This window comes from Peromyscus leucopus, chromosome 20 (assembly GCF_004664715.2).
Source record: "Peromyscus leucopus breed LL Stock chromosome 20, UCI_PerLeu_2.1, whole genome shotgun sequence".
Taxonomy (NCBI): Eukaryota; Metazoa; Chordata; class Mammalia; order Rodentia; family Cricetidae; genus Peromyscus; species Peromyscus leucopus.
Window position 1 is genome coordinate 19,527,189 of NC_051080.1, and position 12,084 is coordinate 19,539,272.

At 54.6% G+C, this 12,084-nt stretch overlaps 1 protein-coding gene across 1 annotated transcript in view; it reads left to right on the plus strand.

Moving 5' to 3' along the window:
* Nucleotides 1-269: 269 nt before the first annotated feature.
* Kiaa0930 (KIAA0930 ortholog) overlaps nucleotides 270-12,084 on the plus strand; it is a 43,884-nt gene continuing 32,069 nt past the window's right edge. The window contains exon 1 of the mRNA XM_028878126.2: nucleotides 270-429. Within this exon, the coding sequence (XP_028733959.1) occupies nucleotides 366-429 (64 nt within the window). The 5' untranslated portion in view covers nucleotides 270-365. The remainder of the gene's footprint in view (nucleotides 430-12,084) is intronic.

A 12,084-nucleotide genomic window follows, 5' to 3' on the forward strand; every position in this document is an offset into this window, starting at 1 on the left:
GAGGGCGGGGCCTGGGCGGTGGCGGGCGCGCGCGGGCGGCGGCGGAGCGGAGGCTCGCAGTGCTGGGCTGGGCTCCCGGGTCGGCGGCGGTGGCGGCGGCGGCGGCGGCGACGCGCACAAAAGCAGATTGTGGCTTCACTGGTGCTCGCGGCGGGCGGCGGCGGGGCGGCGGGGCGTGCCGGGGGCCCCCGCGGGCGCGGCGCGGGCGATGAGCCGGGCCCGGCATGGCCTCCGCGCGGCCGCCGGGCCGGGCCTGTGCCTCGGCGTCCGCGCCCGCGGGGCTCCGGGCTGGGCCGGCCGCGCAGCCGGCCGCCTCCCGGGAGCCCGCGGACGGCGCCGAAGCGGAGGAGCGCTCGTTGCAGCACATGCTGCGCGCCATAGCGGAGGAGCGCGGTCGCCTCAACCTGCGCCGCGAGGTCTGCGGCCTGGGTGAGTGACAGTGCCGGGAGCGCGCGCGAGTGTCCGCGCGTGTCCACCTCCGCGCGTCCCCCTGGGCTCCCTGTCCTCCGTGCGTCCCCGGGGCCCTGCGCTCTGTCTCTCGGGACCCCAAGTCTCAGTCTCATTTCGGTACCACAGAATCCCGAGCCTTGTGTCTTTGCGTCTCTGTCTCCCTCTGACCGTCAGGATGATTGTCCCAGCTCCTCCTTCCTCTTCGTGGTTCTGCAACTCTTCTGCCTTCTCCAGGAAGACCCGGGGGCCCCAATGCTGCTGCGGGGAGTGTGGGCGTGAGATTTCGAGAGGCCTTTAGTCCAGCGCGCGAGGCAGTGTGCGGTGATCGCATCCCCAGCCCACATGGAAGGCTGTGTCTCCTGTTCGCTGTCGTCTTTTGTCTTTCTGCACCCAAAGGCCCTCTTGTCCATTAGCTCTACCAGGGACCTGTTGGGCCTCTGCCCCTTGACCCCGCCTAGTTGGCGCCGGAATCTGGGCTTGCTGCAGCTTAGCCGGGTGATTCTGGTCTAAGGAGTCTTTCATCTGCTGGGTGGGGTGGGGGTGTCTCATTGTTTGAAAGGACCTGGGACTGTTGGTGTGGGTGGGGTCTTCTTGGATGCGAGGTAATGCATTACTGATGCATTTGCCCATGCCCATGCAGAGGAGCCCCCTCCACTCTAGTCTCGGGCTTGTCATTTTTCTCTGTAAAAAGACCCCTCCCTTCTTCATGCAAGGAATGACTTCATTCCATGTTATCAGTGTCCCCTCACCCCAACCTCCCTCTTAGTGTGGGCTTGGCTTTGTGGGGTGTGTGTGTGTGTGTGTGTGTGTGTGTGTGTGTGTGTGTGCTGGGGTGACAGCCTTCTAGATTCTATGAGTGCTCCAAAGTGGAAGTGTGCCTTGGTGAGGCCACAGAGTAGCAAGGACAGGGATAAAGCCTGGCACTCAAGGTCCCTTGGTAGGCCACGCCCTGGAGTCTTGGTGAGGACAGGAAGTGGATTTCAATTGTTTTTTGAAAGAGGACTCTTTAGCACCTGACCTTCTCAGGCAGCAGGGTCTAGCATAGCTCCCCTTGAGTGGAGTTCTCTTGTCAGGCAGGTACGGCCACCTGGGGGTGTCTTCTGAGGTGGGAATGAATGAAAACATAGATTTTAGTGGTTTCCTCCAAAAGGGGTCCAGAGAATGGTTTGTGGCTGAATTGGAGTGCCCTTATTGATGGACTCCGTATACGTGTATTTGAGCACTGTGTGCCCACCTGTCATGACCAGCTGTCACTTGGCACGGAATGTCTGAATTGGGGAGGGTCTGGGGGACCATCTGTTGCAGGCCCCTCGGCCCTGTGACCTCAGCAGCTCCAGGTAGCCCCTTCACACTCCTCGGCAGGTAGCCCTCTGCACACATCTACCTCTGTTGTTCTTGACCTGAGAGCGTCACCATCACTCCTGTTACAGTCTCTCCTGGACAGCCTGCAGGGTCGTTCCCTAAGAGCAGCGAGCCCATTACCCTAGCCTTCACCTGGGAACTCAGTACATGCCAGGTGCTCTGTGCATGCTCCGCCAGCTCAACCCTCCTGACACAGTATCACTTTTGCCAAGCACGAATAGAATCTGTCACCCGTAAGGAGTCTTGTTCAGGGACACCCAGTGAGGAAGTAGCACAGCTGCCTGTCCTCTGGCTAGGATGACCCCAGAGCCTCCCCACATCCCCAGCCAGGCCTGCTGTGCCCCTTAGCTCATACATGACTGTCACTTCTGCCAGCCTTCAGTCCTTCCTCACATGCCAGGCTCCCTCCACCCTCGAGAGTGTCCTTAGACCCTCCTGCTTTGAGGTTCTGGATGTCTGTGTGTGCTGCTGTTTTCTCTGCATGGGAAGCCGTTCCTACTCAATCTGCCCCTGGTGCACAGCAAGTTCCCCTTTGAGTCTCTGCTCCCTGCGGTCGCCTGGAACCCGTCCTCCATACCCAGTCACACAGCCCTGTCCCCTCTGTCCCAGATGATTGGCACGACGGTGGCATTGCAGTGAGCTGTGTGGCTGTCCCTCCAGCAATCAAGAGCCATGAGGGCATTGCCCAGTCCTCATGTTGGTGCCTAACATGGGGACACACACAGAGCACGAGCTTAGTAAACATGTTGGGAACAAATGAGACATTTCCCTGCTGTGTGGATGGCCAAGGAGAATTGAGCCTTGGTCTCTTAGAAGAGAATGTTCTCTTCACATGAGAAATCTGATGTTCAGAGAGGAAAGGGGAATCCTGAGAGGGGCGTACGGTTCAGTTGGGTTAGAGCCTCGCAGTAGATACTTTTTGAGTCGCTGTGACTAATACCTAACAAGAGCAACTTTTAGGGAAGGACTGGTTTGTTTTGGCTCAAAATTCAAGGATAGAGTTCATCATGGCAGCAGGTGCTTGAGGCCGCTGGTCACATGGTATCTGCACCAGGAAGCAGAGAGGGGGAGGGAAGAGAGAGACAGACAGAGAGATGCTGGCACCCACCTCGTGTTCTCCTTTTCATTCAATCCAGGCCCCCACCCCATGAGGTGGGCCTGCCCATATTCAAGGTTTGTTTCCCGCATGGATTAACCCAATCCAGATAATCCCTCAAAGACTTGCCCCGAGGCTTGTTTCTCTAAGTGTCAAGTGGATGGTGGACCTTATCCATCCCAGGCCTGCTGGTCGGCCCCCACACTCAGGATGTAGGAACTCAGAACCCTGTCAGAGTACCCCACACCTGGCATGCAGTCACTTACCCTCTCAGCCCGTGGGGCAGCGTTACATTTTTGTTTTGCTTTGCTTTTGTGCTTCAGTTTTGTCCTTTGGATTCCATCTTGTCGTGCTCACTTTACAGCTGTGACAACCTGTTGGGTCTATTAGTAAATTTATGGGTGTTGGGAATTGAACCCAGGGCCTCATATGTCACGCTAAACACACGCTTTGTCACCGAGTGACACTCCCAGCCCATTCTAAATGAATATTGGTGTTTCAGTAAAGCTTGTTACTCAAAGCTAGTCTACGCTGTCCTCTCAGGCTGTTGTTTTCCCCTGAGGTGGTTCTGAGGTATCCAGGGAGCCTCTGGGAAAGCGATTGCCCTGTCTGAGTCAGTGTCTGTTTATGAGAATGAAGTGGCCAGCCCTACCTGCATAAGGATGATCACTTGGCTCTCGGGATGAAAGGCACCTTGGAGCTACAGATCTGATTTTTTTTTTATGCTCTTTTGTCGTGGCCTCAGTCAGAACATCTTTGGGGCCCTTGCTGTGTGCCAGGGATTAAGGCTGGTCCTGGCTTCACTGCAGGACACCGTCTCTCAGGGGAGAGAGAAGACAGCCGCATAGGTGATTGCTAGGTTAAGTCAAAAACTCCGCTGGGAGCAGCCAAGATTACGGCTGCCCGTGCACGATTTTGATGTTTCCATAGGAAACTGCTTGCGGCTCTGTAGCTCCCAGAGTGCTCTGCTCTGCCTCAGTGGTTTGGTGCCCGCGGAGGTGATGCAGCCATCTAGAGGCCCACTGCTTCTCATAGGGGTGGGACTTCTCCTGTTCCCTGGATGGCAACACAGGGCCCTTCTTAAATAGGCAGTGGGCTTCACCAACCAGTGTGAGTTCTGGGGGCCGGGGTCCACATCTTGCTGCTTGCCTTTGTCTCTGTTTTGACAGAGTATTTTTTCGGCCTCACGCCTGGGTGTTGGGCTCCATTGTCTGAGAGATGGTATAGGGGGTCCTTCCTGGTCCAGTGCTGCAGATTGGAAGGAGTGCTCAGTGCCCATTCCGTCTGTTTACCCCTGAAGTGTGCCTAAGCGGCAAGTCTCAGGGCACTGCCTGGGACACAGGTTTGGAGGGGTGGTATTGTGCCCTCTACCACAAGTGGCAGGATGTACCCGAGTTCAGGCTCTGCACAGAACAGAGACCCACCCAGACCTGTCCTCAGGATGCCAGTATGTCCTTGTGTCTGCCAGGTTGGCACATATGGCTGCTTGGCTGAGATGGACCAAGGAAAGGGTCGCAGACACAAGAGCTAAACCCAGGGGAAGGGTCTGTGAGTGGTCTTGGCCCCTGGGCAGACCTGAGTCTGGGAGGGGCTGGATGGAGGAGGAATGCTGGGCAATTTGGAGGGGCCTGTGGGAGTTGAGGCTGGAGCAGAGGTTTGGGCTGAGTGTCTGAGAAGTTGGTACTTCTCAGGGCTGGCTTCTGGGAGCTTTGCAGGTGTGGCTTTGGGTCGGGGCAGGTGTTACCCATAGAACTCTGCACACAGTGTGCCATGGGCCCGATGCCCCTGCACCTGTGGCACCTGCTGTAGCTTGGCTCCTGTGGAGGGAGGCTCTGCCATCACCCCATTTCCAAGGTGAGGAAGCTGCACTTGAGAGGGGACTGGCTGTCCTGAGGTCACAGAGTGAGAGGCAACCTGGAGAAGGTTCAAGAAAGATAAAGGAAGAACGAACCGCGGCGGTGCGTTCTCCAGTGTGCCGGGCCCCGGGGCCACCTTTTGAATTGGAATGGGCCCCGTACACCCCCTGCTGACCTGGCCTTTTTCTAGGCGGACTTAGCAGGGTTTAAGTGGTGGCTGGGGATTCTGTGGGAGGTATGGCCGGAGAGGAGGAGGACTGTGGGACCCTGGCCAAGCACCCTCTCTGTGTCCTGACTGTAACGAAGGAGACAGGGTCTGTGGAGACACGGGAATTACCCAGAAGAGGAGCAAGTAGGAGATGAGCCGTGGCATGCACGGGCTCAGCATAAACTCAGGTGGAGCCAGCACAGGCTGAGCCAATGCCTGGGCTAAAGATGTCTGTTGGGACGTCTGCCCATAGGATTTTTTTGTTTGTTTTAAGGATCTAGAAATAGAGTTGTTAAGACGGGAAAGTGGTCCCAAGAATGGGAGTGGGCTTGAGAGCTGAGGGCAAAGCTGAGGGAAGAGATGGCTTCTTGTTCTGGTTTGCAGTCACTGGGCAAGGCTCTCTTGGGATGGCAGTGGCCCTTCAGCCGATGGCTGTGAGCTGGTTGTGGGCCAGCGTGGTGGGAGGAAGTGTGTCTGTACAGAGTGGTAGCAATGCTGCTTTCGGTTCCTGGGCCTATTTCAAGGCCTGTAATTCTGGCTTCTGCTGGTCGTCGGGCTGGAGCAACCCCAAGGCACTGGTCCAGTGGAAACCCTGGGCCTTCATTGCACCTGAGGGCTCTGGGCTTTGGGCTCTAAAGAGACCGTGGTCACAGCTGCAAGGCCATCTGTAGCCAGCCTTCTTGGCATCGCTGGGCCCCGGGTGACAATACTGTGCTGTCCCTGCTCTGTGGCTTGGCTGAGTCATTTCCTACCCTCCGGCTTTCAGTCCTTCTGACCCAGAGGCTTCTTGCCTCCTTCACCGAGCTGGGAAGGTTCCTGAGTATCAGCTTAGCCAAGAGTGTTGGGAAATATTATTTTCAGATGTGTTACTTTTGTTTATGTTGCATTTGTTTAGCTCTGTGAAGCTGTGGGCCTGTCTAAAACACCTGTTGGTCTAATAAAGAGATGAACGGCTAATAGTGAGGCAGGAGAAAGGATAGGCGGGGCTGGCAGGCAGAGAGGAGAGACAGTCAGAGAAATCTGGGAGAAGGGGAGAAAAGTAAGGGTCAGAGGAGGAGGAGGACTCCAGGGGCCAGCCACCCAGGTACACAGCAAGCCATGGAGTAAGAAACAAAGAAAAGGAAAAACCCAGAGGCAAAAGATAGACAGGGTAATTTAAAGTTAAGAAAAGCTGGCTAGAAACTAAGCAAAGATCATAATTCATGACTGGGCATTCATAAGTAATAATAAGCCTTCGTGTGTGAATTTATTTGGGAGCTGGGTGGCAGGCCCCCCCCCACAAAAAGAGTAAACCAAAAAACAACACAGGAGTCCATTGAAGAGACACTCCACATAGGCCGCTTGTTAAAAAGCATCCTCCAAGTCGCCAAACAATCTAGCCAATTAAAAAGAGCTAATTTGCTGGGTGTGGTGGTTGGTGCGTGCCTTTGATCACAGCACTCAGGAAGCAGAGGCAGGCTGATCTCTGTGAGTTCCAGACCAGCCAGGGCTACATAGGGATACCTTAACAAATAAATGAATGAATAAATAAATAAATAAATAGTTTTTTTTTTTTTTTTTTTTTTTTTTTTTTTTTTTTTTTAAGATAAAGCAAACTTGCTGGATGCAGTGGTATGCAACTGTAATCCTAGAACCTTGGAGGCAAGAGGATCGCTTTGAGGCTAGTTCAGTCTACACAGCAAGTTTTGGGCTAGCCTGGGCTACTTATGAGAGCCAGTTTCAAAACGTTTAAATACCAAACATTTTAAATTTAAAGTGGCTGTGCCATAATTTATCTAATTGGATTTATCTTGTTAGTAACTTAGCTCAGCTTCACGAATATGTTGACCAGGTAGCCTGGGAGGCCATTCTTAGAGTCTGACCTCCAAGGGCTGAGCTAGGGCCATTGCTAGAGCACAGATGCTCACCAAACTCACAGAGAAACTTTTTTTTTTTTTTTGTTTTTTTTTCGAGACAGGGTTTCTCTGTGTAGCTTTGCGCCTTTCCTGGAACTCACTTGGTAACCCAGGCTGGCCTCGAACTCACAGAGATCCGCCTGGCTCTGTCTCCCGAGTGCTGGGATTAAAGGCGTGCGCCACCACCGCCCGGCAACACAGAGAAACTTTTTAAACATTGGCACAAAGCAGAAAGGAAAGTGAGCTGTGGTAGGGGAGGAACCTGGGAAGAAGCCCGCACTGAGACAGCATGTGTGCAAGGAGCTGAGGGAGATCCTGCACTGAGAGAGTGTGTGTGCAGGGAGCTGAGGGAGATCCTGCACTGAGAGATCATGTGTGCAAGGAGCTGAGGAAGGAGCAGCACCAGATGAGGCTCCCAGCCAGGCACCCTGTTGGTCTGTTAGTCTTCAATCTGCTCACCTGAGAGATCTTTGCCTGGGATCTCTGGATCGTCCTGCTTCTAGAGGCTCAGGCCGTTTGTTCCCAGCTAAGGACGGGGAGGCTGGGAGCTAGGCCTCTGATCACAGCCCAGGCTGGCTCCCCATGACACCTGCATGTCCGCTTGGCCCCCTCCCACACTGCATGCCCACCAGTACCCAGCAGCACCTGCCCCCCCCCCTTCTTCGGGTTATACCTCTTAATGCCTCCCCTGGGGCTGCTACGTAGGCAGCCTTGTGAGCCATGTCTCACTCCATCCTCGTAACTCCCTGAGAAACAGGACTGGATTCACGTTTTATAGAAAAACTAACAACAAAAAATGGGGCCCAGAAGCTGGGTGGTGGTGGCGCATTCCTTTAATCCCAGCACTTGGGAGGCAGAGGTAGGCAGATAGATCTCTGTGAGTTCAAGGCCAGACTGGTCTACAGCATGGGTTCCAGGACAACCAAGGCCACACAGAGAAACTCTGTCTGGAAAAACTAAAATAATAATAATAATAATAATAATAATAATAATAATAATAAATAATGGGGGGAGACGGGGGAGGGAACAGAGCATTGAATGGTGCTTTTATCATCTTGGGTTTGGGTGCACTCAGCTTTCTAGGGGGCAGAGTTCTGTCAGAGGGTTGGATCCTGGCATGTTCTGGCAAACAGGCTGTAACCCTGGAAGCTTCCTTCAGAGCATCCTCCAGGTCCCCTGGTGAGGTAGATACATGGAGCTTGGATCCCGAGGGTAGGCTGCTGGGCTGTTTCACGATGGCTTTGAAGGCTCCTCAGCCATGTCCTGACCAGATATATCTTCCTGAACATTCCAGATGTCCCCACCTCTGGATCCATACCTGGAACACCCTTCCTCCGCAGACCAGCCTGTCTGTGCCGAGCACATGCTGAGCTCATGGGCTAGGAAGTACTTGGCCTGGGCTGGGACACTGGGCAATTGCTGCTCTTAATCCAGCGGTGGCACTCACTGGCTTCATTGGAAACTCAGCTTCCCTCCAGCCCCTCTGCCTCAGTCTACCCACTTGTTACCACACTGTCCACTGTATCAGCTCACCTTTGGACAGGGCCACTCCTGGGAACCTTGTGTGTGTCTGGCACCGCTGATGGAACCTGAGGCAGTGTGTGTGTGTGTGTGTGTGTGTGTGTGTGTGTGTGTGTGTGTGTTAGGCAAATGTCTCATCATTGAGCTGTATTCCAGCCTCCCTGGAAACTTTCAACAACCCAGTGTGCCCACTCTCCTTGTCCCCCTGCCCCCCAGACATGAGTTTACTCTGTGGTGTCTCTGCTGTTAGCCTGTTTCCTGTGTGATCAGGGCAACTCTCACAGTTGGTGGTAACTGATTGGTCCAGCTACCAGTCCCTTCCCCATTTCAGAGATGGGATCACTTACCACTGAGGCTCAGGAGCCAGAGAGCCTGTGATGCCTCCTTGGCTACGCTTGTCATCCTCCTTCCTGTCATGAGTGGCCTTTGCTCGCTCCTCTCCCTGGCCGTCACTGTTCTGAGGGACAGTCAATCTACAGCCCCCCCCTTGGGTCTCCTGTCCCATAGGGTTGGGTGGGTTAGGAAGTATCCCAGTGGGGCTCATGAGGGATGACCCCCAGGACATGCTCCAGGTAGTTTGGTCCAGATCGCAGAATGCTCTGGAGATCTGGGATGCAGCAGGAAGATCTCAGGATGCTGCCAGCCTAGCCTTGTCACAAGCAGGGGAAGTGGAGCAAGTTCAGGAGGCCCTAAGGGGACCCTGACGAGCTCACACAGGACATGACCATGAGAGCTAGCTAGAGCAGGAATGCCTGGCCCTAACCACTCCATCCTGGGGCCCTGTTGGGCAGGTGAAGAGACTGAGGCCCATTGGTGGCAGGTAGTTTCCTTACTTTTCACATGGGCAGATGAGGACCCCAGAACACAGACATGAGAGGAGTTCCAGGACTTTACAAGGCCCCTGGGCTGCAGGGTGGGGCAAGGATGTATCGTCTGGATGGTGTCCACCAGCTGTCCCCGGGATATGCGGACATTGGGGATGGGAGGCTTGTTTAGGCTCGTAGGTTTGGAGTCGTCTAACCAGTGAAGGACTCTTAATGCAGTCCAGGCTTAGAGCAGACCCCTGCCAGCTCACTCTGGGGGTCCTCTGCCTCTTCAGTCCTCCTTTTGTGTGGACATGTGTGTGTGTGATTGTGTGTATGTGACGCATGTGTATGTGACACATGCCCATGAAGGCCAGAGGTCAGTGGGAGGTGTCTTCCTCACTTACTCTCCACAATAATTTTTTGAGACAGGTTCTCTTACCGAACTCAGAGCTCACCTATTTGGCTAGATTGGCAGGCCAGCAAGCTCCAGGGATCTTCCTGTCTCTGCCTCCCTGATGCCGGGATCACAGGTGATGTCACCATGCCCAGCTTTTACATGGAATGAAACTCAGGTCTTTGTTTGGGCAGCAAGCACTTTCCACTGCCCTGTGTCCTGTTCATGCCGTTGTGGGACCTGCCTCGACACGCCCCAGACATCCAGGCCTCACCACTGATGTAGGCAATGAATAGTCTTCTTCATCTTGGGAATATTGCTGGAGATTCCAGTACCAGAGCAGATTAACACGAGAAGAGCATACAGCCTTATGGAGTGAATGTTTCACGTGACTCAGTCTCCCTCGAGACGAAGGGCTAAAGCTGTCTGTGTTCCATGCTAAGTCTGATGAAGTGCATGAGTTTGCGGTGTGGTGGCTCACACCTATAATCTCAACAGCTGAGCTGTGAGGCCGAGGCAGAAGGGATTGCCCCAAGTGGGGCAGTCAGGGCTACAGAGTGAAACCCAGTCTCCAACAAGCAAAGCACACAATGGTCTTAGAGAAAGGCAGCTGGATAAAAACAGGAATGGATGTCAGTAAAGTGGCCTCTTGGTCTTGGGAAGTGCTGGAGCATAGAGCTTGGAAGCGAACTGAGGGGGATTCCATCTATACAGTCATGGAGAAGTCATCCATGCTGGGTGAGACTTTTCAGTGGTGAGATTACTGTGGGGTCATCTGCGCTTTGTAAGTAAGCCCAGTAAACCCTTGGCTCTCTAAGTTGGACTTAGATGGAATCACCCTAGGGGTTGTCATTGGGACCTATAAGGAAGGGACAGAAGTTTGTTTCTCTTCCCTGGGGAGAGTTCTCACAGCACCCTCTGTATGTCCCAGGCCACACACCACAAGATGCCCTTCCTTGTCCCATGTTCACTGGGCAATGCCAGCTTCTGTGGTGGTGCTGAGCCATCGCCGGCCTCCATCTGTCTGGCCCACAGCCGCCGCCTGTCACTTCTGCTGGTCACAACTTTAATGACAGAGCAGAAGCCTAAGTAAGACTCTTAGTGCTCTCTGCTCCTCTCAGTGACTCGGGATGTGCCCAGGACTCCGTCGCTCTGCTCTCCTGTGCCAGGAATTGTTTTCCTGCCTGTCTCTCGGACAGCCTCGGGTATCAACTCCGGGCCCTCGGGAGCCTTTGCCTGCTACTGTAGGAACTGGCCTCTGTTCCCTCCTTCTGTTCCTGAGGTCAAGATTCCTGCCACCAGGCTCCTCCCCACACCCACCGGCGCCCCTTCCAGTGCCAGTCAGCTCTCCTGTGTCCCTTACTGTGCCAGCCCAGTGGTCAGTGCCCGAGTCACCCTCACAGGAACTCATAGTGCAGGAGGCGGGACCGTTATCGGGTGTTGGGTTGGTGGAAGAGGCCTCTGGAGTGGAGAGGGGTGTCTGGTCTTGGGGAGCCGGCCTTTGATGGGGGCTTCCTCCTGAGCAGAGCCACAGCGGGAAAAGAGATTTCTTTGATTCAGGGTGGGATGGGCTACTGCTGCCTACCTTCAGGGAATGAGGGGCAGACTACACTAGCGTCAGGGCATCTCAGCCTGTGGGGACAGGGCGTACATAGTTCCTTCCTCTCAGCTCTTGGTTTCCTCTTAAGTAAATGAGGAACCAGTCATAACTGCCAGCTGGAGTTCTGGGACACTGTTTAAAGTCCATTATGCATGCTCTCGCTCTCTCTGTTTGGAGTGTTTTTTGTTGTTTTGGTTTTTTTTTGAGACAGGGTTTCTCTGTGTAGCCCTGGCTGTCCTACAACACTTTGTAGACCAGGCTGGCCTCGATCTCAGAGATCCCCCTGCCTCTGCCTCCTCAGTGCTGGGATTAAAATTGTGTGCCACCACTGCCAGGCTCTCGGGTTATGCTCTTAAGGACTGTTGGCCAGCAGGGCCATTGCTTGAGGCTATCAGTAGGACCATGTGTGTGCTCGGGTTCAGGGCCAACAGACGTGAAGGGAGAAAGACAAGTTAGAGGCGCATTTCTACCCTGTGCGGCATGGCATTGAGTCCCTGCTGCCTTGGGCCCTGTGAGAGCTGGAACACCACATTTGGAGCCTCAGACATGGTTGGCCTGCTTGGGCTGCTGACTCAGGGAAATCCAGATCCTGCCAGCCAGGGAGGTGGGGCTGGGATTCCAGAGTACTCCTGTCCCCTCCCCCCAGTTCTCCGGGGAGTCCTCTCCAGGCAGGGAACCTGGTGGGATGAATCAGCCTCAGCTGGTGCTGCGGCTGTGCTCAGCTGAGGCCACCCTCTTCCCAGGGCTGTCAGGGTATCCTGTGCACCCCGGAGAGGAGAGTTCTCTGTAGCGCTCTGAGTGGCACAGGGCTCTTCTCAACCTGTACTGCTCCCTTTCTGCAGGGGAGTGTCACCCCTGCTGGCACATGGAGCCAGTGGGACTTAGGGGGCTGAGGC